Raw genomic sequence first — 25,379 nt, forward strand, 5'->3', positions numbered from 1 at the left:
TTTTTGTGCTGAAAGTTCTAAATATCGATAGTTGGAACGATGGTTGGCGGTAACCTCTCATTTTGAACGACCATCTATGGTTTTGCAGCACTACTGTCCGGAAATCATTTTCCACGATTTTGATATTCGACTTAATATTACCGGCTAGCTAGGACTTTAACAACTGAAAATACCATTTTATTAGATAGATGAATACATTTTCTACAATCTGGTTTATTTTAACATGGTACGTGGTAACTACACGGCAAATACACATTTGCTACATATCAACGTAGAAAAAAGTGACTGCAAAGCTGCGAAGCTTTCACGTTGTCAAATTGAAAAGAGTAAACAAAAACAAAACCTTTTGTTTAGTTATTGCGTGCCTATTGAAATTTAAGGGTGACGGGTTTGGTATTAAAGCAGAATCGAATCTTCCGACGGGACCATACCTACAAGTACTGTCACAGCTTGGAGACGAACATGGCAGGGAAAATTAAAGACACAAATACAGGTAATGCAAACGCGTTGCCACAAATTTGTCATCTTATATTGATGACTAATAAATATTCTTCTTCTTACAGCCGACGAAGAAATTGATAATCATTTGAGATGTATTTTCTATATTAAGCCCAAGCCAGATCCAACAAAATGTAATCCATTTGTAGTCGAATTTTTTGGCGTTTTGAGCCTGTCTGATCTGCAAGCGCCCGAGCGGAAGCTGTGGTATATGTACTATTGTAAGCAGTCGGATATCAACCAGACTGTGGATCAGATTCACCAGAAATATGGAAAAAAAAATATGTATGAAATATTTCGGAAGCCGGTATTCAGTGGCCCTGCCTTGCGCGCCAGTGTCAAGAAGCACTTTGGGGAACTGAAGTGGTTTACCAAGGGAAATCTGCTAGAAGCACCGCCAAAGAGTCATTTCAATGACGAGCGTATTTGTAAATCCGTAACGGATCTCTACAACATTGAGCAGCAAAGACTTTATAACTATGTAATGGTGAAAAATCAGTGGTACTCGATGTACAACCGTTAGGTCCTGTTTGGTAAATCTCTGTGATTTTAGATAAGTTATGTATTTAATTTGTACAAGTAATGTTATGATTATAACTAAATATTACTATAATAAGTCGTCTCTTTTGTTTAATTGTACAGGCAACATAGAGTTCAATTGTACCTCCTCCAGCATGGGATTCTGTGAAATTAGGTTTTCGATCTGGCCTTATTTGACGAAGATATAGCGCCCCGAACTTTGGAAAATAATTAAGAAACTGGTTTTATTCCGTACGCTATATCTTGGCCGATCTGGGAGTGGCATGTTCTTTTCCTGATTGTAATCAATGCAATGACATTTCCATATAATTGAACATACAACTTACACAAATATAATCTATTCCTGTACTGTTTTAGTAACAGGTATAAAAATATATTTTCAGAATTCCCTAGAATTAATTCGTAGCGTTTGAAAAAATGACGACTTTATTAAATTTTCGAATTGCTTATCGGGCGTACACAACAATATACAAAGTACAAGAAATACACAATAATAAAAATCTTAAAAATTCCCATCGTGGAATTCCGTTCATCTTGTGATCTGATCTTCCAATCGGAAGACCCTGTCCTACAGGTATGTATATTATCATGCATGCAATCAGACTCTATCATTGTTTTTAACCAAAAAGGCATCGCATTTCATCATTATAAAATTTCAATAAAATCTATCACAATATGAGAATTTTTCCTTTACGATTATGTTACTTTTTTTGTAGGTTTTCAAAATATTTTATGTGAAGCTTTGTTCATGTTTTCCGTTAATGGATTACTTATGCTTAGATTCTTTAGACACTAGGCATAGACATGCATATAAAAATATATATATTATTTATACGAAAATTGGATTTTACACATTATAAAATAGAATTGCCATTGTACATTGTTTCATGTAAAATCTTCAGTGGGACGGACAACAGCTTAAAACGTAGACATACTAAAAATATTAAAATGCTGATTTGTACTGGCAAAGTTTTCGTTGCCAGACTCTTTATATTTAAAGCCTATAATCGACACGATTGTACGTTACTTATAAGGCTTGCTGTTTCATCAGATTATATTTTATTGTTTTTTTTTTTAATCTTTTTTTTATACTTTTGTGCGTATTTGCATCATCATAATGATGATGATGGGGGCTGCGGACTCAGTTCATATCAAACAGCCTCATAGAAGTTTTGTTCGTAGCTTAACCTAGTTCGTACTATAAAAAATACATTTCTATTTTCAATTCCTTATTGAGCTTATGTTAGATACAATTTTTACGCTTTTGTTAGCCACAAGGCATTGACCTTCCCGGTCTATGTCGTTCGCATTCGCATGTTAGTTCTCCACAAAACACAATTATACAGAAAAAAAATAAACATTCAGTCTAACAAAATACTTGCAGAATATTCGTTTGAATTTCGAGAAATTATTCGAGCTGCAGGTCGGGATTCTCTGGGGGTCTCTCTCGGCCACACGCTGTTTGGGTACTATGATATGTGTGTGTAGATTTGTACAGCTCTAATATTTGCACTTACAGAATATACATATAGAATACACATAAGGGGCCCGACATGTCTGGGCTGCGAATCTTGTTTAGCCCGGGGCGCAAGCATTCCAGATTGGACAGAAAAAGTCGGCGTGAAGGGAATGAGGATTGCTTGGCCCCGGGCTGAGGCAGCCCGCGAATTATGTTGTCAATAAATTTAACTAAATTTTGCCAGATAACCTTAGCTTAAACAATTAATACATACAATTAAATTATATTAGAGGCTAACATATAAGAAAATTGGTGCAACAGCTTCTGCGCCCTACTCTTGAGACGCGTTTCAAACGCATCCCCGAAGCTGTTGTCTGTTCCGTTCGAGGGATGTGGTGGGGGGTGGGCTACTACTCGTACAACTAACAGCAACATAAACAACGAAAATATGTTATAGAATATATAGAAATTCGACTAATTTAGCAGAGAGCTGCTTCTGCTGCAGCTGCTACTACATTAAATCCACATTAAATGTAAGTGCGTTTCACTTTCGTTAGCGTGGACGTCTTGCAGGGCAGCTCCTTTTCCAAATGTTCTGTGGAGTTCTTGCACTCATGACTGCGATCCTTTTCAAGATCCAAATTGGGCGTTTTCTGTGTGGTGACATAGGGATTGCTGCCCATCAGCAGATTGATATCCTTGCCGGTGTTCTGGTTTTTAAATTGTCTGCAAACAGGGCAAGTGTTAAAAGAGCTTTCGCAGCCAAAGAGAGATCTGGCACTTACATAGGCTTGCCAAAGTGATTGTGGTGGCTGTCGTCCATTTGACTATCCATGCGGTTCTTCGCCTTGACACACGCAATGCCCACGCATCCACCCACAAAGAATGTGATAAAAACGACAAACATAAGAACCATGGTGCCCGGACTGGACGCTTGCTTGATTTCATCCACGCTGGCAATCGATTTCTGTGGATCTATTGGGGGAATAAACATAAATGTGTTAGATCAAGCTTCGCCCATAAAATAGCGGGAAACCTACCGTTCAGATTAATCATATCCTCCTCGGGGTCCATTGAGGTAAGCGTAATCTTGTTCATTCCAAAGTCATCGCCACCGGTTGGCTGCTGTTCCAAGCTGGGCTGGCTGCCCGCCGAGGCGCCAACATTGGAATACAGCAGCTTCTGCTCCTCCGTTGGTGCTGGAGCTATGGTAACGAAGCTGACAGTTTCAGCGCCTGGGCCATCACGAGGCATATTGGGGCAGAGGGAGGCAGCCGCTTTCTTGGTGGTGTTCAGACTCTGCAGGTACGTCTTTGTTCCAAACTTGTGCTGACTGGTGGCGAGATTCTTGCACTCGTGTGTCTGCAGATCCCAGGCGCAAATGGGATCCTGGAGGCTCAGGCAGCCGACGCAGTCGACAATGAGCGTGCAATGATGCAGGGGCACACTGACGAGGCTACCGTCGCTAACCACAACCAGGGCGTTCTTCTTGGAGGAGATCACAAGCTCCCGTATGGGCGTTCCCAATGGCAGCACTTGCATTTCCGATATGACGACTGTCTTCAGGCGATCCACAGTAGAGTTCGGGTGCGTGTTCAGAATGTTTATGAACTTGGTCACCTTGCCATCGTCCGTGCCACTGTAGATCACATCGTAGTGGGCGCCGTTGAGGGCCTTGATCTGAGGATCCACTGCAATGGCCGTGAGGCGGTGGTGGAGATTCACCTTGGTCAGCAAAGGACGACTGTGCACTGCCGGCACAGCCTTCTCCATCAGAGGATGATTCTTGACAAAGTTCACAGCAATGCTGGTGAGGGTGCGCGAGTCTTCCACACACTGGCCGGGACGCGGCTTGGGCACCGCCTCCCTCTCCACAGGCAGCCAATGAGACTGTGAATCCTTCTGCGACTTGAAATCCCCATCGAAGGCCGCCAGTATATCGTCCACGTTAAAGGCACACACCGCCGAGCCCGGAATGGCATTCACCGAGGTGGTGAATACGGCATATACAAGGGAATCCGCTCCCCGCTCCACAATCGGACTAATGGCCTCTGTAGATGAGAAATAAAGGGATTGAAAATGGACTGCTGCCATTGAAAGTGATTGTTCCACTTACGGATTTCATCAAAGTAGAAGGGAAAGTCCCCGGGCACCGAGCAGTTGAGGCGAGCCTTCAGGAACGAGGTCCAGCTCTTGCCATGGTTGTAGGGTCCTCCCCGATCATTCTTGCAGACGCGCGCCACCCGCGAATAGACGGCCTTGCCAAAGTTCATGAACTCCATCGACAGTTCGCGGAAGAAGAACAACACAAAGCCCTTCCGCTCGATGGTGCCGACAAAGTCGGGCTGATTGAGCTGCTTCTGATCGTACTGCTCTGTGCGTATGTTCTCGCGATAGACGAGAGGATCTCCGCCGGAGAAGTCCGCCACCGTGGCACTGTACAACTGGTCATCGGCAAAGGCATACGTGCTGTTGTGGGCCGGACTGTAGGGGCACAAGCCTTGGGCCTCCACATCCCTGGTGATCTCGTAGTGCATGCCAATACTGTGCCCAGAGGCGGGAGCATCCTCGGCGGCAGTCTCAGTCTGGGCATAGTGACGGCAGCGCGGCTTATACGAATTGGTGCCACAGAGCAGCACCTGGCCATCGGCTCGCTTTGCAAAGACACGCAAGTAATTATGGCAGTCCCATTCGTGCTTGCCCTTCAGGGCGCACAGCTCCCTGTCCGCATCCGTGCTGTACCATTCCAATCGGCTGATTTCCTTCAGTCCATGCAGGCTGACATTATAGATGACGTCCCTGCAAAGGCGAAACAACAATTGAATTAGTACAAAAATGTCTGGAATTAATTCGCTTATGGCGTGTGCGTGTGCCCGGACTGCTAATTGGAAGACGCAGCTATGAAGAGAGGCCAAAATGAGGCAGCCTCACACACTCACCACCGACATAGTCATAAATTTCAAGGTTCTTTTTGTGCTAATAATTAGAACTCGTATACAATTATATAATTTTGTGCGCTTGTTTGGCTAATTATTGCGGCCTCTGCCTCTGACGAGGCATCTGTTTGCTGCTTCTACTGCTTTATGGCCCCACTGAGTCTGGCAGAGTGGCAGAAAATACTCGTACTCGTATGAAAGATAGTTCAAATTTGTTGCTCCGTTTAGCAGTTGGTGTTCAGATGATCAGCGGATAAATGTTGTATATGCAAATTATGGAATTTAATTCACACTCGCAGACAGACCTTATTGTATGAATTTAATTATATATTTCTTGCCATAAATATCTGGGCAGGCAGCGTGATAAAATGCGGTTCGTCTGTCGGCGGCCCATCGGGATCGCGCAGCGTACATGATGAATGTAATTGCATGAGTAAAACCAAAACAAGTTGCACGGCCGTATCGCAGTTGGGGTCTGGGGTCTGAGTTCTGTTCCAGGCCAGATATCTGGTGGTTCCAGGAAATTGTGCATGATAAATTCTACATTTGCACTTGACGCTAAATAAAAACCAAACACTAAACAGCTAACACAGATGGGAATGGGAGTGGCAGAGGCGTTGGTTTTTTTTTTTTTTCAATGGCGCATTTATTATTCCGCGAATTGAACTTTGCTTTTATTTCGCTTTATAAATATTCGAGGCTGCCTCGTGCCAGGTAGGAGGAATTATAAGTTTGTATTGCTTGCCAGCGCACGAATGTCTATCATGTTAAGGGAATAAAAATGTACTCACTTGGCACCAACCAAAACACTTTCATCGTTGTGATCCAAGATCTTGAAATAGTCCGTCGAGTTGCCAATAAAATGGGCCAAGACTTTATCTTGTTCTGCAAAAGAAATAAATAAAGAAAGAAGCACGATCAGATTGGCTGTTAAATGTGATTTCAGCAGAGATGAAAGGTTAACGATAAAGGCCTTAATTATATGTTTATATGGTTAAATCAAATGTGTTTATTTAACAGAACTGAAACTCGTGTCGCCCCCCAGATGCCACATAATTTCTTTAGAAAAGTTTTTTGTTGCACCGCTCTTCGGCTTTTCGGACTTTTGCTTCAGAGGAAACGCTCATTTGTTGCAAGCATTGCGAAAAATTAAGCACGATAAGCAGCTTGGAAAATCACAGAGCAGAGCAGAGCCATTGCTCGAGGCAAGGCAGCTGCTTGTCATTGATAAACGGCCAGCACCAGCAACAAGAGCAGAAGCGCAAAACAAATACAGCAAAGAGCCGCCAACAAATGACACAAATAAACAAATAATTATTAGATTGGGGATTAGGGTATCTGGCATACACATACTTGTTTGCAAATCGGGTCGCACATCGGGCATCCAGGCGGCGACAACCGTCAGGCCGAAGCAGCAGATGATGAGCCGTAGCCCAGTGCCAGTGCCAGGGCGGCTGCTGCTGCTGTGTCCAGTAATTAGCATTGTTGTTGACGACGACGACGACGAACGCTGAAGGTCTCTTCAAGCTGATGCTGAAGCTGTAGCTTAAGCCAAAGGCTGATGTCTATCGCCCTCTTTTGAGCTCAATTGGATGTCTGCACTGATCGCACTTGAGCAAGCAACTACTCGTACTACAGCGCCTAGGTTCGGCTCGATTGCTGTCGCTATTCTGATGATTCAGCAGCGTCTTGTGCCGGCCACTCGCTCGAAGCTTGGTCTGGGGTGGTGGTGGTGGTGCTGCTGCTGTTGTTGTTGCTGGTACTGCTGGAGTGGTGCCAATGGGGCTGGCACGGCAAAACTGGCCGCCTGGCTGGGGCCTGGCCTCGCTGACTGGTTTTAATCACTGTCGTTTCTCATTCTGATGTCTGCCATTGTCGCTGATAGTTGCTGCTGTGATTGCTGTTGTAGTTGTTGCTGTTGCTGCAGCTGCTGCTGCTGGCATGGCTTGTAATTTGCAACAAGTACTCTCCTCGTGTGCTGTGTTGTCCGCTGCTGTCCAATGACAACGACGACACAATAATTTACACCAAGCAACAACGTCGCTGTTGTTGGTTTTATTTTAATGCAATTAGCTGGCGACGCAAAAGGAAAACGAAAAATCTGCAATGGAGATGGAGATGGAAAGAAAGTGTGTTAGAAATAATTGGAATACTTGGCCACAAGACTTCATCAGCGAAGAGTGCAACCGGAACGGATGGTAGGGGCAGAAGATTGGCAGAGATCTGCGCAGAAACTAATCTGATTTATGTATTTGTTTGTTTGAAATATTTAATCAAATAAAACTAAATGTTAATAATACATTCAATATTTCTCTTCGAGAAATGATCATTAATTAGCATTAATCTTAATGAATTAAATGTACTTAAATAATGTAAATACATAATTGAGCCGCAGATTAAATTATTTACTTTTTTTTGGTAGCTCTGCTGGAGCATATCTTTGGGTAATTTAAGTATTTTTAACGTGATTCATTTTTTAACACATTTAAGTGGTGTGGATTAGACTTGAACTTAATCTGAAACTAATATATTAGAGCCATATTCTCTTTTATGGGTATTTTAAAAGCATTAATTTTAGATACTTCGATCTATGGCTTTGGAAAACCATAGAAAAATGTTCAAATTTACGGTGGCTATAACTCTACAGCCATAAATGGGTTAATTCCATTTTTGATTTCACTATTTTGTTTGGTTCCATTTCATTACCGTATCAGATAATTATATATCCTCTTATATAACGATTATAGTAACAAAAAAAACTTGTTTCGTCTTTTATTGTTTTCGTCGGCTACTTGTGAATTCTGCACACTTTCTTTTTGCTGTTTTTCCCTTATTTTTATTGCAGATTCGACCACGAAACGAACTGCGAACCGCGCGTGGGATGAACTGGGCAAACACTGAACACGAAAATGCAAACAGCAAACTATGAAAGCCGCCGCCACACACACTTTCAGAGCCATTAGCCGCGTAGCAGTTTGAGCAGCACTGCTCTGCTTGTAGGTACAAACTATGTACGAATCGAAATAGTATGTGTGTATGTATATCGTGTCTGCTGTTTGCTGTATCCTGGCTCCTGGCTGTCGTGTCATGCTCTTTTCCTATGACTCACAAGCAAGGAAAACCTTTTGGGTTTTGTGGGGAATCACGTTCTGTATTTTCCGCCAATTTCCCTTCTAATCAGCGCTCACCGGCGTTACAATGATATTTACAGGACGTGCCACGTACATTCCCCCCTGGCTCTTCCTTCCCCTGTGACGAACAGCGAACATCCAAGGGATAGAGATAGGTGTGTTTTTCTCATTCACACACACACGTAATTTCCATTTTAATTTCCACATGTGTGTCTTCAGGTTATCTTTTCACATAAAGATGAACACGAACGAATGTTATAGTTTCTCACGCACCCATCGGCGGCGTCGGTTACAGTTGGACAACTTTTACCTGACAGATCGTCGATAAATTGCTTTATTGGCCAATTGAAGGTCGACACCACCACCACCACCGACAGCAGCAGCAGCAGCAGCAAGCAACTACTTGTTGTTTCGTGTCTCGGTAAATGGATGGACGGGACAGAAGTATTCGTCTTCTCCGGTGGTTGTTGGTATCGTCTTTCCCAAGCGAAGGCTTTTCACGGCTCAGCCACCGCCACTCCACCACTCAGTCAGTCAGTCACAGGTCAAGTGACCCGCCGCGACTCTTGGCCCATCTCTTGGGCCGTCGCTTAATGTGTTCGAATTATGGGGGTTGCGCCGTTGCCTCGCATCGTTGGCCTTTAGAACACGTACAAACACACCATAAAAGTGCATGATAAATATTATAAATTACATTTGAATACCCTCTTGAGCTGGTCAATTTATCATTCGCCTGTGATGCTTTTTGTGGCTAAGTGAGGGAAGAGAAATCAACGACATGTTGGTGGCCTAAAGCGAATGGGGACGGTGCGGCCACGAGAGTGTACTCTCGCCAGCTAGGGGACATTTTACATAGATAAACCAAGCAAGAAACACTATAATCGGTATGCTGAAACTTTAACTAATACTTGTCCGTTTTCTGCCCCTGCAGATGTCACCTATACGAAGTGGTAGCTCAATTCGGGTCCATATTGAGAAGAATATACAGCTATGATTATCTTCAGCGAAACTTGCTATATAACTATGATGGCACTATGGCAGTTCCGCGCTATACACGGCCTTCAGTCAATCGGTGAGACTTGTTTGTACAGAGAAGCTCGGCTAATCAGTTATAGACCTACTTTAGAGAGTCCGATTTCACACACTCTTTATAAGGGTATATCTGATGATACTTGAGCTTAATTACAAGGGTATCCCAGCTGCGGTTTAGTCAAAAATGGTCATATTTTCGTAGTTTATCATATATTTTTTGGTTTTAGTAGGGGGGCTCTCATATTTCATAAGCCGCATTCGGTTCAATGCCAGGAAGTCCGTTCCGCTTCTGCCGGCCCATAAAAATACAAATACAAATACAATTATGGCCCAACTGGTCGTCTGGCAGTCTGGCATTAATTACTGGAACTCGAATTCGAGATCGGGTTACGTGTGTGAGTATATACAAGTATTACTATATATGTGTGTGCCTAAGCTAAATTTCCTCCCAGGTCTCTTTCCATCGACTGATAAGCAGCAGTTTGAATAGACGATGGTTAGGGCAGAGATAACAGCTTCTTCCATCAAGATAATGGTGAAAAGTGTGTCACGTCTGACATTTGTTTGTGATGATTCTCTTCATGCCCGTCTGGGCTACTACTATCTCTTCCCGGAGTGCCGTCTGCGTGTGTGGGAAAGAACGTGTGGAAAGTACGAGACTGTAGATAGCTCTCCCGATCAGCAAACTACAATACAAAAAACTAACTATGAAACTGCCTTTTTACAGAATAAGATGTACTCGTACGTGATCAATGGGAAATTGATTTTCGCGTGTAATTATTAGATATGGCATACAGATACACTGTACAGCCATCGCCCGCCCACAGCAGACAAACGTGAGCTCCACACTGGCGGCAGTCAAGAAACAAGCAACCAGTTTCGGTCTAGTAGCAAGCAAGTCGCAGTCGTCCGTGGGCGTTTTCATTAAGACGAAACAAGTGGCAACAGGTGGACTCGAGTGGACTCAAGTGGTTGTTGCCTTATGGAGTCAAGATGGCTGGCTGTAGCTTTTGGACGCTGGTCGCTGATGTAATGCATAATGCATACAGAATACAATCAATTGTGGAATTACTTTACTTGAATTTAATATTTATACTGCTGTTGTTTTTTTTCTTATCAGTGCGTTGGTTCATTGCACTGGCTTTTCCTCGATTTCCACATATAAAAATATGAGTACATAAAGAACTATCGAGGCAAGGCGAGGCCAGGCGAGGCGTATTATCACCGGACTTCCGATGTATTCCAAAACATTGAGAGATGAATCATGAGGTGGAAAACCAGTTTGTTGGACAAATGCGATCCAATGGGGCAGCTATATATAGTAGTTGTAGATGATTCAGCTTAAACTTTACACATGATAGCATTTGGAGTACAAAAACACGGGCGTTAAACGAGCGTAACGAATATGGCGCGACAAGTTTTTCATTCACAAAACATCGAGCAAACGAACAATCAATATCGATGGAACGTGGGAGCGGAGCGGAGCTCAAGTTTACAAGTTTCCAGTGGTGTCACAATTCTTCTTTGCATTCACTTCCCTCCTCTCCTAATCAAACAGCAAACAATTTGGACAGCTTGCACTGTGGGGTTAAGTGGGACGCGTTCCACTTCCACTTTCGGGTTTGACACTTGACTTGCAACGCACTTGGACAGGGGGGGAGAGAGTGGGGAACGATGGAGACTGGGTGCTGCGGCTGCTGCTTTACCGTTGGTCTGGCCACCTTTTTACAGTTTTACGGTTTGTCAATGTGTGGCGCGGCGCACTATAAATTGATTATGCTGTTAATTTATTAGATTTTTTTGGACATCAAACTCGTTTTACAGTTCTTGGCTTAGACACACACAAGCACTGGCACAGACACCAAACACACACTTTGCCATAATTGCTGGCTGCCTGGCCACCGCCTCGAAGCAAAGCACAGAACAGCGCTTCGAAAAACAAGTCCAATTCACCTGTAGCTATAAGAGCGTAGCATAGCGTCGCGTCACTTCTTGGCCAAGCGAGTGGAGCGAGTCGAGCAAGCCACCGACTTTACCACTTTACCACTTTGGTTGCTGCTGTTTACAGCATTTACACACACACACGCTCACGAAACAGCATACAAATACACGCACACCACTACGATTTATTTTCTTGTATTACTTGTTTTTTATGCTTGCTTCAGCTTCAGCTTCATGTTGGGGTTTTGTTTATATGTGTATGCGTTGTTGTTGCATGCGCATAAATTATTGAGAGGAGGAAAAAACACACGTCTGTACACAATAAAAACCTGTTTGTTGCTTTTATATGCCTCAGCGTCTCTCTATGGGTGTGTACGAACGGCACAGGACGGGACGCTGTGCGGGGGTTGGGATTTGGTTTGATTTGTAGATCGCCTACTTTAAACACTTCCCAGCCATCCTTACACTAAATTTGCACCTTTTTTTCACTACACGCATTTGGCAGGCATTTGTGTGGCCATTTAACTCACCAAAATTCATAAAAACATTTAAATAAATGGTCAAATTAAGCGAAAACACGGAACACGAAAAAATGTATACACTTCACACTCCGACGGCCATTTTATTTTGCCATCGCCTATCGATAAGCGGAGACTGCCACTCGTTATTTTGTAGCTGTATTTGGCAGCCCGCAGAAACTACGAATTGCACGAGTCTGGCAACACTATAATATAGCGCCACTGAGCCAATGTTGCCAATGTAATAACAGCATGTTTCCAACAACTTAACATGTTGCCTAAGGACATGCAACATGCTGCTGGAAAAAAATTTCTAATGTTATTTTTGTAATTTCATGTATATGCTTACAGAAAACGTAATAATCCCTATTGCCCTGTAAACATTTTAACAAACAGTTAGAACTTTCATGTTATATAACATTTATTCTGCAACAAATCTGAATACCTTGGGAAAATGGATATTATGGATTTGAGAAATTGTTTGTAATATCAGGCTCCAATTAATGTATTAACTAATCAGTCTAAGTTTAAAAGATATTAACAAAATTTTGCAGCTCACGGGTACAAATAATAGGTATCACAACCGGGATAATTTATAAAATATATTTATTTATTATATATTTATAAAACTCACACAGCATATGCATTAATAGGTAAAAAACTTGTCAATCTAGGAAAAAAATAATTATTAATGTTTCAATGGAGCTTGGAAAAACAAATTTAACATTAATAAAAGGAAATACGGTATACAAAAGTACATACGCATTGAATAAACTTGGTTGACCAGCAACAATGACGTCACATTTAGTCAACATTTACGCTTTGAACCTTTTTATGCCAGCAATGCAATTAAAAGGACTTCTGGACTAGCCAATCTTGTAGAAAATTGATGTATCTATCGGATAAAATGATTTGTTTAGGGCTGAGAGGGCAAACTAGCTAGTAATATTAAACTGAATATCAAAATCATGGAATACGATTTCAGTCAATAAAATAAAACGTTAACCCATGTTCGACTAAGGGGGTATTTAATATTTCCACTAAATTTATGTAACTTTAACACATATTACGCATTACAGGTGAAAGATTTCGGTGGTCATTTTTGTTTTGTAAGTAAAGAGGAGGATGGAGCTACAAGGAGCCTTTACAAACAGTATTATTTTCCGCGGCTTAACAAAGGGTGCTCAACTTATTAAATAAATGGGTCATAAGTGGTTTAAGTCTCGTTTGATCGCCGGATTTTGGCCGATGGTATTTTTTATCGTTATCGTCACGGTCACGCTGGTGCACAAGTGCAATAAAAAAATAAATAACATGAATAAAATCAAGTAAAAATAGAGTGCAATACAAAACAACAACAAGGACGACCAGTGCAATTCGAAATGGGTTCAAAGTGAGTGAATTCATTTAATTTTGAAGACAAATCCAAAGTTTTACCTGCGTGGGTGTATCTGTGTGTGGGTGGCGGCTTTTGTGTGTATGCGGTGGCATTTCTGTGTTTTGTTTGTTTTGAGCTGCCGCCTACACACCCACGCCCCGGCATGCGCATTCTTATAAATGCCGAACGGATGAAGCCCCAACAAGCGCCGAGAAAACTAATCGATATTGATAAGATACGGATGCGGGTAAAATGTGTATTGAATGTCAAGGGCTCAAATTACCATATTCCCACACACCCCACCCACCCACACAAAATGAATGCACTTTATATGTATGTACATATAATTCCTCAGTCATCTATCTCTGCTCGGAGCACTAGCAGTTGAAAAGATTCTCTTTTGGCTGTCACACGTCCAAACAGGTATGAAATATGTGGGGAATTCCCTTTGAGAAACGTTTAAATCTACCATGACTCAAGTCAAAGCTTTTTGGCGGACTACTCGTACTAATATGATGTTGCAAATTGATTTGAATAAAGTGAATTGTCATATCGAAGGCTAGCAAATGGTCGTAATTGGTTTTTTTTTCGATTCACTCGATTGATTGTAATCTTATTGAACAAATTGTAACCCCTAATAGCATGGGAAAGAGGCGATGCCTTGACGACTCTACCTTTTTGCAGGTGGGCAAGTGTGTGATGTGATTTTTCTCTATCGCCATTCAAAATCAAAACTTGTTTCCCTGTTAATTATACCGGCTGCTACTTTTGGCTTAAAGATGAGTTTGGGGTCGGCGGCGAGACAGTTTTCAGTCGACCATAGATAGGCCATCATGTCTCTGTCTCGTAGATTATGCGCAGTGAGTAAGGCCAAATGAGTCGGCAAGATCTGCTTCGAGCTGACTCAAATCTTTTGCCTAGCTCCTTGTGATTCTCTTCTTGCACCTGGCCGCATCGGCGCCTCCAACACTCGTGCCACAAATTCGCACTAACGGCTTCCAGCTGGAGCCTCTCGAGAACACATACTTCCTCAGGTACAGCTAATTGATCGACAATTGGACAACCGGGCGATTGATTCACTAGTTTTTCCCGGTTTTCATAGCATCCAGCACCCGGACGGGACTATTCGCCAGGAATCTGTGAAGGAGATTGCTCCGGGGCAGCTGCAAGTAGAGGGTGTGATCAATCAGCCATTCTTAGAGCAGGGCACTTCGCTGGTGGTCACCTACCAGGCGGGACCCAACGGCTACGTGGCCAAATATACTTATGGCAAGGGCCCGCCCACACCGCCGCCCCAGCTGCCGCAATTCCTCAGTCCCCTTGCCTTGAAATCAACGGCTGGCTAGTTACGAGCTGAATCTGTACATAATAAGCCAAACACCTACAAATAAAACCCCTCCAGAAACAGATTCGTTTATTGGTTTCGTTTCAAAATAAAACATCATTTGATAGACGGATTATGGTCGCAATCCAGTTTGGATCTTCCGTTGCTTAGTATTAGTGATTGGCCTTAGTTAGCACGTTAGAGCCAGTTTTTTGTTAAAGTATGTGATGTTCCAAGCTTGGGCTCGGCAGTTTCAAGCCAACAGCCACGGGCTAAGCATCATCAACGAAATGTCTGCAACGCTGCTCAGCACGGTGAGCCATTCACACAGTCGCTACATACTTGAAGATCTCCCCTAATCACTCGTTTAGCTGCTAGTGATTTTAGTTATTTTGAATGGGGCAAATGCTGCAAATGCAGCGCTCGTGCCGCGCATCCACTCTGAATATTTCCAGCTCGATCCGCAGGATAACAAATACACCCTGAGGTAGATAATCGAAATAAAGAACACCAGAGACTGCACTCAACGAGACTTCTATTCTCATAGGCTATATTATCCGGATGAGACGTATCGTGAGGAGACCGTGGAAGAGATTGCCCCGGGTGTGCTTCAGGTCAAGGGCTCGTTGAGTCAGACGTTTGCCGATCGAGGCATCGACTTGGAGGTCCTCTATGAGGCTGGGCCCAATGGCTATGTGGCCAAGTACAGATATGGGACGGCCACGGACTCGCCTCTTCCCCTGGGGCTGCCTGCTAGCGTTCTCAAATCCACTGCCGGATAAAAACTGTTTGAAATAAAAGTGCTCAGAATAAACGAATCAAAAATAACTTTGTTGCTCTCAAACTATTCCAGCCCGCAGCTGCTGCTGAAGGTTCTCTCATCTGCCAGTCACTGAAAACCTCTCTCTCGCTCTTTTTCCACCATCTACTATTTCTGCTCCCACCTCTAGCCCCCACCGTAACCAGTAAGCGATACATTTGGCATTAAAATGGTCGCGTGATCGATTCATATGCATATGTATGCAGTTTACACACCTCCTCCAACCCTACACAACCGCAGCGATAGTAAATTTATAAACAAGCTGACGCTTTCACCTCAGTTCTCAGTGCGGTTGGTGCCATTCCACCTTTAGGTACACTTCCAGCCGCAGCTCCGCTCCTCTACGAGCGTGAGCAGAATGGTGAGCATTCATTCAGCTCTCCCATATCAGATATCACCGACCGACCGACCGACCCGACCAGGCCAGACAGTTGGCATTCTGTCGCGGTATTGGCTTGTTGACTTATCAATCGGCAGGCAGCAGGCAGGCAGCAGCGACGACGCAGACGCAGATAAGCTGCCACGATGCAGCGCTAGTCTTGTCTCGGAATTGCCGAAATACTCGTAGATTGCTGTCATCGCAGCAACAATGTTTAAAGAATGGCGAAGGCACAGGCAGAGCCGCAGCCACAAGCGCTGGCGGTACCACCAGCAGCCACAGCAGCGGCTGTCCGATAGGTGCCACAGTGACTCCTAAACTGTGGATTCAACCTAACGATTCGTTTCGTTCGTTATCTTCCACAGGGAAACAATGATTGTGTTTGTGTACGACACGGAGTGCATGAAGGACGAGGCGGATGATCCGATTAAGGCGGTGCTGTACTTCCATCCCAGCTGGGTCTCCGACTACCAGAAGGTGGCCCTCTGCGGACAGTTGATGGGAACCACGTACTTCCTCAAGGACTGCTTCTTCAAGCCCCGCGTTCTGGCCCTGCAGAATGGAAAGTTTGTGCTCAAGGAATTCGGACGCTTCACCCTGGTGAGTAGACACAAACAAAAAAAACAAAAAATAGCAGCCACAATGGATTCTAACTCTCTTTCCCTTTCAGGCCGTCGGAACGGATCGGAATATTAGTGATGAGAACCTGGAACATCGCGCGGAACTGCTGAGCTCTCTGCTCAAGTTCTTTCATCGTGACCTGCAGACGCTGTACGACCAGTACGCCCTGCCCCCAGCCCTGAACACCAGGAATCTGTGCGACAAGCTGTACCAGATCTTCGAGACATATTTACCCATGATGCACCGCAACGGAGACACATTCCAGAACGTTCCTCGACTCCGTATGCCCAAGGTGAGTGCATAACGTGCACGCTGCATCTATTTCTACATACTTTGGGTATTCCAGACCGCCAGTCACATCTTCCTGGAGGCCATACAGGTGCTGCAGAGCTGCCAGGAGACAAAGGGCATTCTGGGCGGAGTCATTCTCTATCACAACAAGTAAGTGTCCCGAGTGGAAGACCGCCTGTTTTCTGATTGCTAATGGCATCCGTGTTTCCTCTCCTCCGTAGGGTGGTGGCCTCGCAGTTGAGCGACGTGGTGACCAAGAAACTGGTCCTGACCGATCCTCGCCACATCCGCAACGCGGCAGAGCAGCTTACAACGCAACAGTTCCATGTTCCCTTTGGCGTGCAGATGATGGTGGTGTATTTGGAGCAGAAGCAGTACCGACAGATGGCTGCCGATGCACAGCGCGCCCAGAACCTGCTGATGATTACGTCGCAGACACAGACCGGTCTGCCCTTTCAGAGTGCCAAGCGGAAGCTCAAGAGGGACAAGTCGCTGATCTTTACACACATTCCGGAGGACGAGCAGGCTCCGGTGGACCCTTTGGCGACAATGCCGGCAGCCCGACCCAAGTCGATGCGGCCCACGTTCCTGCCACTGCGGCACAAGAACATGCACAGCAGGGAGCTGCCCGAGACCGGCACAGGGGCGATCAACTTTGACGAGACCGACTCGTATCCCGAGTTCATTGGACGCACTAGTGTATGCAACACACCCATGACGGAGAACAAGGTATTGCCGGTGGCCAGCGTGATGTCCATCTGCGCCAATCCCGAGGAGCTGCCAATCGTCGATGATGGCCACCACATCAATGACAAGGCGGAGTCGCGGCGGCAGTCCCTGAAATCGGATGTGGAAAAGTTCTTCTCGAACTTTATTATCAATCCGAGCAAGCAGTTCACGCGCCGCAAGTCCTCCGCCGACCTGCAAGACGCCCTGCGAGCCATCTCCAAGAAGATACGCAGCTTCACACCAAACTTCAGGACGGATGTCAACCGCAATGGGAGCGCCAACGGCAGTGGCAGCGGCAGTGCCAGTGACGACCTGTCTTCCCCCTCGCCCGACTACTCCGAGTACGATGAGAATAGCAGTGCCCGGACCATCAACGACCCCACATACCCGGTGTTTATCGCCAATGGCAAGCAGATCTCGCGCAACCTGTTCCAGCAGTTTCTCGATCAGTATTACAAGCTGTGGGGCGTCGCCAGTGCGCAGGCCCACCAGGATGCCGAGCTGGCCGCTCTTGTGGCCGAGTTCCAGGAGTTCAACAAGGAAGTCCATAAGCTGGACGAGCACATGCGTCAGCAGGCTCTGGCTGAAGGTTCGGATGATCCGAATCTCAACCTTTCAACGCGTCAAGTGGTCAAGTCCCCAATGGAAAAGAGCGCCATGAGTCTCCCTCTCAAGCCAGCGGGAGATTTGTGCGGCGGAGAGCCAGCTGTAGCTGCTCCCCTTCAGCGAGGCGCCGGACGGAGTGGAGCTGGTGGCGTACCCTTGACTCCCCTCATGGCGAAACTGTCGGTGCTGGCCCTCAGCGATTCGCCTTCCATCGAGATCCTGACTCCACTGACCAGCAGCATGGTCTTTCCAAGTCGCAGTTTCGTCAAGTGTGAGGACGCAGTGGACGCCTTTGCGGCACTGTCCATTGTTCCAGTGAATCCAGCTCCTAGCCTGGCGAATGGCATGCAGCGTACGGAACTGTATACCTGTGGTCAGAAGAACATGACGTTGCTGCTGCTCATGGAGGAGGGGACCTCGCAGAAGCAGGAAGTGGTGCAGAAGATGGTGAGTGAACCTACTAGATTAAGTACTAAATATTCTAATTGAAGGAACTCTATCCTTTTGTTTAGTTTGACATTTGCGTGGCGAAATTTCCCCACATGGAATCTCAATTGAGTCAAACACTCAATGCCAATCTGGAGGGCGATATGCTCGATTACAGCAACTACAGCTTCATGTGCGTGGATGCCAAGTGGGATGTTTTGGAGCGCAGTGGACCGTGGAATTCGTTGGAGCTGAAAATTCTCGAGAGCATGCATACCGCAGATATCGATGGGAAGCACGGTGGGCTGACGGACTTGATTTTACGGTGAGTGGATCATGATGAATGCTATGCAAAGAACACATTTCCATTTGCCTTTCATAAATTTTGCAGATCCCAAGATTCCGTTTACTATCGCCACAAGTGCGGACGGACAGAGTTCTACTACAAGGAGCCGACCCACCGAATCAATGGCATACCACCGCCCTCGGACCCAGTAAGCAACATACAGAATCGCGCCAAGGCGCAACTGGAGCGTGACCACTCCTACATGTTATTCTAGGAGGTTGGGTTGAGATAATAAGATAACCAACCAATACAATATGGATTAATATTGAATACTCGCATGCTTAATCAACAAAAAAAAAAAACAAAAATTGTTAATTGGGGCTGATGCCTGCTTCGGCCCCCACAAAATGCCAACATTATGCCATCCGCTGTTACTTACTTTGCCATCCCTAAATGTCCCTGGCCGTCCTTTGGGTAGCCGTAGCCTCTTGAATTGTGCTTGGAGAACCGAGAATTATCTACCATCTCCTGTCCATATCATAAAGTGAACAATTTTAATCAAAACGTTTTACTTTTTATATGAAATTTACAAGCAAAAAAAAACATGTCTTTGAACGATTTTAAAGCAAAGGTTGTCCCTTTGATCACCACTTGACACATTTTTCGATGCACAATTCAAGGGGCTTGGCAACAGACTCGTGCGAGATTTTGTGCAGCTTCCAGCCAGCGAATTCATTTGCATATGTTTCCTCGTTTTGACTTGAATGTAAAGTACAAAAATGTTTTAAGCTTTGTTTGCAATGTCCAGCACTGTTGTTTAATTTATAAGCGCGCCTCGCCAACCATATGATTATTTCCATTATTTATTTAGTTCTTAGAGAGAGAAGTGTAGTGTCTCGATTGCACTGGTTCTGTAGCCAAAGAATGTAGATTATATTTCGAATGTAAATATGCAGGGGGAATGTGTAGATTCATTTAGATTCAATTATTTGTAGCCCAAACTCTAACTCTAACCAGAATCGGTTATATCCAATTAGTAGTGTCCTAATAACTAATCTTAGCTTAGCTGTTTCTCTTACGTGTATTATTATCAAAAGAAGAGTTTAAGCGCTTTGTGCCAATTGAAATGCAAATCGAATGACTTGAATAACTGTCGAATGTGAGTGGGAGCGTGAGCGTGAATGTGAATGTTAACAGTGAATGTAAAAGCAGGGAATGTGCAATACTATGGAAGCAGGACAACTATTTTGTGAGTTTTGCATTGATTTTAGCTTAAATATACATTACAATATATATATACCAAAAAGAGGATTATTTATATATGCATACATACATACACATATATACAATATATAAACTCCCATATTGATAATCGAATCTACAAAATAAAAACCACGCAAACCGTTGTTTGAGAAAATACTTTGGATCTTTGAGGTTCCATTTTTTAAGTGTCTGTAACTATAACTATGACTGAAGCTCCTATCTTTATCTGTATATATATATATATATATGTATCTATAGTATTTAAGACTATGCTATGGCATCTTCATGACTATCCAAGGAACACGGTTATAATACTTGTAGTGATAATAGTCGTAGGCAAGCTTGCCCAGGATGAGGAGAATGAGGCTGGCCAGGACGCCGTTCAGCCAGTCGATGGGATGGATCTGCGCCCCACTCTCCGCACTCACGTTGCACATGTCCTGGCGGGTGAGGGTCAGCACCTTGGCCAGCCGCAGCTCGTCGCCCTTCATGTAGGTGCACGTCACATTCCAGGCATCCCTCACAATGTCCCTGTACTCGTTCATCAGCTCGCGTAGCCGCATACCGAACTTGCAGGTGCAGTGCCAGGGATTCTTGCTGAGCAGCAGCAGATTGGCGTTCTCATTGTCGTTGAGGGCATTGTCGAGGGCATAGACATGCAGCTTCCTCAGGTTGTTGCCACGCAGATTGAAGAGGCGAAAGTTCTGCAGCCAGAATGTGTTCTCCAGGTCGTCCACATTGGAGATGCGGTTGTTCTCCAGATGCACATCCACCACATGCCGGTAGTGGGGATTGTCCCGTAGCGGATTGATGTCGCTGATCTGCAAACGGAGCAGAGAAGAGAGGTGATGAAACATGGCCATATGGCCATTCAGACACAATCTTTTAAGCCCTACCAGGTTATCGTTGATGGTCAGCGTGGTTGTGTTCGCCGGCAGATAAGCGGGCAGGCTGTGGAACTGCATGTGCGAGCAGTTGACCGTGTATAGCGGAATGTGTGTTTTGGGCAGGATGTGGTGCATCAGGCAGGTGCAATTCCTGAGATCCGGATGCGATTGGCACTCCTTCTTTAGCTCCTAATCAACAGGAATCAGCAGAAATCAGCTTAGAGCCAAGTTACTGTGGAGAGAGTCGCAAATGCTCACCAATTTGTAGTGCATCACGAGCAGCATCTGGCGCTCCTTGTACTTGCGATCGGTACAGAGGAGCTCATCCCGGTCCACCACGAGACGCCCCTTCTCGGGCTGCAGCAGCATCCATTTGAAATTTCGCGTGCAGTTCCACGGATTACCGGCCAGGTAGAGCTGCTCAAAGGAGCGGGGCAGCAGCAGGGGGCCATCCAGCTGGATGAGCTGGTTCCAGCGCAGATCCAGGACCTTCAGAGTGTGCACTCGCTTGAAGGTGCGCGCAGAAATATACGAGAGATTCGTCCACGAGATGTTGATGCTCTGCAGAAAGGCCATTTCGGGAAAGTCGAAGGTGAACTCCGTAAAGCCGCTGTACTCGATGGTGAGGGCGCGCAGTCGCGGCAACTTCTGCAGCTCGCCCAGGAACTTGGAGGCGTCCTGGGGCCAGCCGCACAGCAGCATTTGCTGTGCCGGCAGCGGCTTTCCGTACTTTCTGCAGCCAAACAGAGTCAATGGGAGAGTGAATATCTCAATGGGTTACCATCTCATACTCACGCCAATGCCCCCAGGTTGTTCATGCCGCCGTAGCACTTTAGGAATCCGTTGCGGGTCAGTCTGGAGCAGTTGCCGCCGGCTGCCTCTGGCACTGAAGTCCAGTTGAAGCAGCTCTGACTGTAGCCGGCGGGCATCCGCATGGTCGTGCTTGGGATGGCCTCAATCGCTGTCATCTTCGTTGGCGTCGGCGTCGGTGTCTCGTTGCTGTCAGCAGCAGTGACGTGGCCGAGTCTGAAAAACCGAGTAATTGGTAAGTAAATAATTTGGTACATCAGTCTGATCCCCCCTCTACCGATAGATAAATATGTATTTGGGCTATTTTTGGCTCAGTCAGCCCTCTAACTGGTGATAATTCCGTCGCACTGCGGACCTGGCGCGACTCTAGTTTAGGACTTGATAAGCAGACGCCAGGTAAGTCTTGATTGCTTTCGGAAAACACAGCCTCAGATAGAGACTACGTACACATATAATCAGACCCGTTACTACTAGTAATATGTTATATCGTATTCGTGGAGGTTTTGTCTAACAGGCCGAAGAGGAAGTTCATAAATAGTCGCATTCCCTATAATTCTGCATAGTTTATTCCCAACATGGACTCAGAGAAAGATTATACAGCCACAATATTTATGAAGAAACATTCCCATATATTGATCCCCAAAATTGAATTTCTGATCGAGTTTGGATTACTTTAAACTGCTTCAAACCGACAGATTTTGGTCCCCTTTTTAGTATATTTTCCTATATCTAGAGTTCAGGCTGGACCGTGGCACTACTCTCGAGTACAAGTATATCTGCGTAGTATGGAAATTGTTTGCTCTGTCTATATGTGGCCGTTCTATTAGCGAGCAGAGAGCCAAAGTATATCACATGATGCTCACTTAGCACGTACAGAGGTGGTAGATTGCTGTGTGACAACGTTTCCGAGAGCTGTCAATGTTTACCAGGAATTATTTTGGAGAGATATAATCTTGAAACTGGATAAAGTCGTTGCTCTTCGAAATATATGTACAACAAAAATGCTGAACAATTGAAAGGTTTATAGTCTTAAGTTCCAGTTACAGATACCATCATACACCACATTCAAAAATAATACCCACATTTATACAGATACAGAAAATTCATATATCAATCGACTTTTATATCCCGTCGGTTTTTTTTTTTTTGCTATATTATACATGTGTCTAACCCACAATTAGCAACTATTTGTAGCACTCGTTCGCCTTCGAGGTGTTAAAATGAACAATACACAATGTGAAACATAAGAATAGCATCCAACAATATTTACTTTATAAGTAGTCGTCTGAAGTTTGGTAGCAGCTTTGTTTGCATTCAAATTCAAGTGGTAAAAATTTGTGAGCCAAAAATATTTGACTATGTTGGGTATTTAATCATACAATACTCGTTCCACAATATCTACTATATGTGTGGTGATGCCTAGGCACAATCGGCAGTCTTTCTCTCTGAATAAAAATTATCATTAATTAACATTGGCAAATTCGAAAAGTACACAAAATGCCAAAAGGCCCAGACCTGAATTCAATATTTTTCAGCTATTTTTGAAACGAAATTTATCTTTATTTATTCGTCGAAGTTTCACCAACTTCTTTATGGCAGACCATGGCGGATGATTAATAACGATTCGACTGAGGCGCAGCAATGTCCAATATCAATTGAAAAGTTTCCCTTGCTGCATTCTTTCCATTGAATTGAGCTCTGCCGTCACAACAAGTGGCGGCATGCCATTTCATTTAGACAATCAAATCGGTTTGGTTCGGTTTGGCAAGAGGCAGAGGAATAAAAGATGCAGTTTATTGCCCATGGGATAAGTTGTTTATAGCAATGGGGGGAGGCAGCACTAAGTACAAAAAACTATGAGATATTCCACCAAAGGGAATGAAACTCCTGGGCCATCTTCAATATTTATTGTGGCACAATCGATATGTGCACCAACAAAAAGTAATCTATTATGTATTTGTTTTTTTGTTTTCATACACACATCCATACAAAACTTCTTGCTAGCTTACGTACACTTGAAACAAGTCTGTCAATTCAACAATGAAAATAAATCTGAATAAATCTACTTATGTATCCGTCACGACAGTGGCTGTCAATTGCCTTTGATTCGTTTTGAGATTGACAAAACAAAATAGCCAAGGGACGCAAATTAGATCGGGAAAAGAGTGGGGCGAGAATGCCCACCGAAATCTTTTCCTATCCCCTATTCCAGATCTAATAGCATTTTTGTGTTGTATGAATTTGATAAATAAAATAAAAATAAACGCCTTGTGATAAGAATTTCGAAATAGAATACAACGAAATATCACATTTCCCTTCCGTGAAGGTAAGAAGTTCTGACTTCGTTGTGTGGGGTGGATAGATAAGTAAACGAGGAATACTCGCAGCACTCGGCGTGGCTTTGAATGCTGAGGAAGTTGCTACCAATGAAATTTATGGCCTTTAATTATGTCTCTGGAATAATAAATCTGGCCATATAAAAGTGTCAACAGAGATGACAAGAAGTTCTACAAAAATACAAAAGATCTAGGGGGTACGGTACTGTTTGTATTTTATATTTTAGTTGACTTTGTACCAGTTCGACTTTATATTAACCATAAAATCCAATCAGCACGGATCCAATAAAGTGCGCTGCGCTCTGATTTGGTTTCCACGATAAGTCATTTTGCATTGAATGGGCCGTATGAGCAGTAAACCATGGACAATAACCCACATATGGAGCGGCCCAGAATAGTTTTTAGTGTGCTTATTAATAAATAAGCTAGACAGAGACGAGTTAAGGCACAGAGTGCTGTAAACACTTGATAAGAGCCACGCATTTGCTTACATGACACTAAATTGCGCATACGCAGTGTATACCTTTACCTCATCGAGACCATCATAAGCAGCGACAGGGTGCTGCTCACAGCCCACTTTTCGTACATACACCCACGGATGGTGTTTCGGCGTGCCATTGATCTCTTTCAATACAGGAACTATATTTTAGGATATTGTTTATGCAAATTTCGATATTTTCACTCGGAATATTCCATTGTCTCAATTGTTTGTAGTTTATAGCAATTTGTTGAAATTTTAAAGCACATAATTAAATATTGTTTTAATTTCGCTTCGCAGGCATACCGTTCCGCTGTTTAATCGCCACTCAATCCGCGGGTGTCTCTAGTGGCCCTAGTGGTATGTTCTTTGCTGTGTGGTGGTGGTGTGCTGCTCTTCGCGCGCTTGATGTTTAAATGAGGCGCGATTGCGAATCGCTGGTGATTTTGTTGGTTCTTCCTCTTGCGCCACATTACTCTTTGACGCCAGAGATCTCCAGCCCCAAAACAGCTGACCGCCACAGAGAGGAGAGTGATAGAGCGCGAGCGCAAGTGAGAGTGAGAGATCCATTGCGTGGGGGCTCGTTTGGAGCTCGGAACAGCTGTTTCGGTTCGGGGTGACGTTGATTTACGATCAGTGTCAGTGTCAGAGTCGGTGTCATGTTCTGTTTGGATCGGATTAGATTATATG

The 25,379-nt window shown here is 44.4% G+C and overlaps 5 protein-coding genes and 1 long non-coding RNA gene across 11 annotated transcripts; 4 read left to right on the top strand and 2 right to left on the bottom strand.

Annotated features, from left to right (window-relative positions):
* The first annotated feature begins 266 nt into the window (after window positions 1–266).
* On the top strand, window positions 267–1,720 carry LOC111077147. 3 transcript variants are annotated; one of them, XM_022371304.2, is made up of 3 exons: window positions 267–493; window positions 564–1,031; window positions 1,141–1,720. In XM_022371304.2, the coding sequence occupies exons 1-2, from the start codon at window positions 463–465 to the stop codon at window positions 1,019–1,021; spliced, it is 489 nt and encodes a 162-aa protein (XP_022226996.1). In that variant the 5' UTR covers window positions 267–462; the 3' UTR covers window positions 1,022–1,031; window positions 1,141–1,720. The 3 variants fall into 3 exon arrangements, with proteins under 3 accessions (XP_022226996.1, XP_022226994.1, XP_022226993.1); XM_022371302.2 differs by having other exon boundaries at window positions 268–493; window positions 564–1,056; XM_022371301.2 differs by having other exon boundaries at window positions 269–493; window positions 564–1,720.
* On the bottom strand, window positions 1,447–12,155 carry LOC111077145 (semaphorin-1A). 2 transcript variants are annotated; one of them, XM_041593175.1, is made up of 7 exons: window positions 12,068–12,155; window positions 6,787–7,534; window positions 6,225–6,318; window positions 4,614–5,296; window positions 3,538–4,548; window positions 3,283–3,472; window positions 1,447–3,223 (listed from the first exon to the last, which is right to left on the bottom strand). In XM_041593175.1, the coding sequence occupies exons 2-7, from the start codon at window positions 6,914–6,916 to the stop codon at window positions 3,025–3,027; spliced, it is 2,307 nt and encodes a 768-aa protein (XP_041449109.1). In that variant the 5' UTR covers window positions 6,917–7,534; window positions 12,068–12,155; the 3' UTR covers window positions 1,447–3,024. The 2 variants fall into 2 exon arrangements, with proteins under 2 accessions (XP_041449109.1, XP_022226991.2); XM_022371299.2 differs by lacking the exon at window positions 12,068–12,155 and adding an exon at window positions 8,140–8,291.
* On the top strand, window positions 9,919–10,723 carry LOC121404146. Its single transcript, XR_005967746.1, has 3 exons — window positions 9,919–9,991; window positions 10,049–10,247; window positions 10,324–10,723. It is a non-coding gene; the product is annotated as an uncharacterized LOC121404146 (long non-coding RNA).
* A 1,184-nt stretch (window positions 12,156–13,339) lies between the features above and the next one.
* Window positions 13,340–20,324, top strand: LOC111077108. 2 transcript variants are annotated; one of them, XM_022371251.2, is made up of 7 exons: window positions 13,340–13,448; window positions 16,322–16,556; window positions 16,627–16,869; window positions 16,924–17,018; window positions 17,090–18,650; window positions 18,716–18,954; window positions 19,021–20,323. In XM_022371251.2, the coding sequence occupies exons 1-7, from the start codon at window positions 13,438–13,440 to the stop codon at window positions 19,187–19,189; spliced, it is 2,553 nt and encodes an 850-aa protein (XP_022226943.2). In that variant the 5' UTR covers window positions 13,340–13,437; the 3' UTR covers window positions 19,190–20,323. The 2 variants fall into 2 exon arrangements, with proteins under 2 accessions (XP_022226943.2, XP_022226942.2); XM_022371250.2 differs by lacking the exon at window positions 13,340–13,448 and adding an exon at window positions 16,040–16,255 and having other exon boundaries at window positions 19,021–20,324.
* LOC111077111 lies at window positions 14,227–14,828 on the top strand. Its single transcript, XM_022371256.2, has 3 exons — window positions 14,227–14,293; window positions 14,355–14,467; window positions 14,536–14,828. Exons 1-3 carry the CDS (start codon window positions 14,267–14,269, stop codon window positions 14,777–14,779), a joined length of 384 nt encoding a protein of 127 aa, XP_022226948.2. The 5' UTR covers window positions 14,227–14,266; the 3' UTR covers window positions 14,780–14,828.
* LOC111077109 (protein singed wings 2) lies at window positions 19,698–25,097 on the bottom strand. Of its 2 annotated transcripts, none has more exons than XM_022371252.2 (5): window positions 24,741–25,097; window positions 21,861–22,091; window positions 21,324–21,798; window positions 21,075–21,254; window positions 19,698–20,999 (listed from the first exon to the last, which is right to left on the bottom strand). In XM_022371252.2, exons 1-5 carry the CDS (start codon window positions 24,827–24,829, stop codon window positions 20,451–20,453), a joined length of 1,524 nt encoding a protein of 507 aa, XP_022226944.2. In that variant the 5' UTR covers window positions 24,830–25,097; the 3' UTR covers window positions 19,698–20,450. The 2 variants fall into 2 exon arrangements, with proteins under 2 accessions (XP_022226944.2, XP_041449051.1); XM_041593117.1 differs by having other exon boundaries at window positions 24,996–25,080.
* Window positions 25,098–25,379: the final 282 nt, after the last annotated feature.

Source organism: Drosophila obscura, unplaced genomic scaffold (genome assembly GCF_018151105.1).
Source record: "Drosophila obscura isolate BZ-5 IFL unplaced genomic scaffold, ASM1815110v1 contig_186, whole genome shotgun sequence".
In the NCBI taxonomy this organism is placed as follows: Eukaryota; Metazoa; Arthropoda; class Insecta; order Diptera; family Drosophilidae; genus Drosophila; species Drosophila obscura.

What these genes read in the sequence shown, in the direction of transcription:
- LOC111077109 (XM_022371252.2), bottom strand. Translation starts at nt 24,829, where the DNA reads ATGGCACGCCGAAACACCATCCGTGGGTGTATGTACGAAAAGTGGGCT. An exon ending in CTTATGATGGTCTCGATGAG is followed by an intron (nt 22,092 to 24,740) that starts GTAAAGGTATAC and finishes TCGGTTTTTCAG; the next exon opens with ACTCGGCCACGTCACTGCTG. An exon ending in TCGTGATGCACTACAAATTG is followed by an intron (nt 21,255 to 21,323) that starts GTGAGCATTTGC and finishes CCTGTTGATTAG; the next exon opens with GAGCTAAAGAAGGAGTGCCA.
- LOC111077145 (XM_041593175.1), bottom strand. Translation starts at nt 6,916, where the DNA reads ATGCTAATTACTGGACACAGCAGCAGCAGCCGCCCTGGCACTGGCACT. An exon ending in AGTGTTTTGGTTGGTGCCAA is followed by an intron (nt 5,297 to 6,224) that starts GTGAGTACATTT and finishes TCGCCTTTGCAG; the next exon opens with GGACGTCATCTATAATGTCA. An exon ending in CTTCTACTTTGATGAAATCC is followed by an intron (nt 4,549 to 4,613) that starts GTAAGTGGAACA and finishes TCTCATCTACAG; the next exon opens with AGGCCATTAGTCCGATTGTG.
- LOC111077111 (XM_022371256.2), top strand. Translation starts at nt 14,267, where the DNA reads ATGTCTCTGTCTCGTAGATTATGCGCA. An exon ending in TGTCTCGTAGATTATGCGCA is followed by an intron (nt 14,294 to 14,354) that starts GTGAGTAAGGCC and finishes TCTTTTGCCTAG; the next exon opens with CTCCTTGTGATTCTCTTCTT. An exon ending in GAGAACACATACTTCCTCAG is followed by an intron (nt 14,468 to 14,535) that starts GTACAGCTAATT and finishes CGGTTTTCATAG; the next exon opens with CATCCAGCACCCGGACGGGA.
- LOC111077108 (XM_022371250.2), top strand. Translation starts at nt 16,167, where the DNA reads ATGTTTAAAGAATGGCGAAGGCACAGGCAGAGCCGCAGCCACAAGCGC. An exon ending in CTCGACTCCGTATGCCCAAG is followed by an intron (nt 16,870 to 16,923) that starts GTGAGTGCATAA and finishes TGGGTATTCCAG; the next exon opens with ACCGCCAGTCACATCTTCCT. An exon ending in CTGACGGACTTGATTTTACG is followed by an intron (nt 18,955 to 19,020) that starts GTGAGTGGATCA and finishes TAAATTTTGCAG; the next exon opens with ATCCCAAGATTCCGTTTACT.
- LOC111077147 (XM_022371304.2), top strand. Translation starts at nt 463, where the DNA reads ATGGCAGGGAAAATTAAAGACACAAATACAG. An exon ending in AATTAAAGACACAAATACAG is followed by an intron (nt 494 to 563) that starts GTAATGCAAACG and finishes TTCTTCTTACAG; the next exon opens with CCGACGAAGAAATTGATAAT.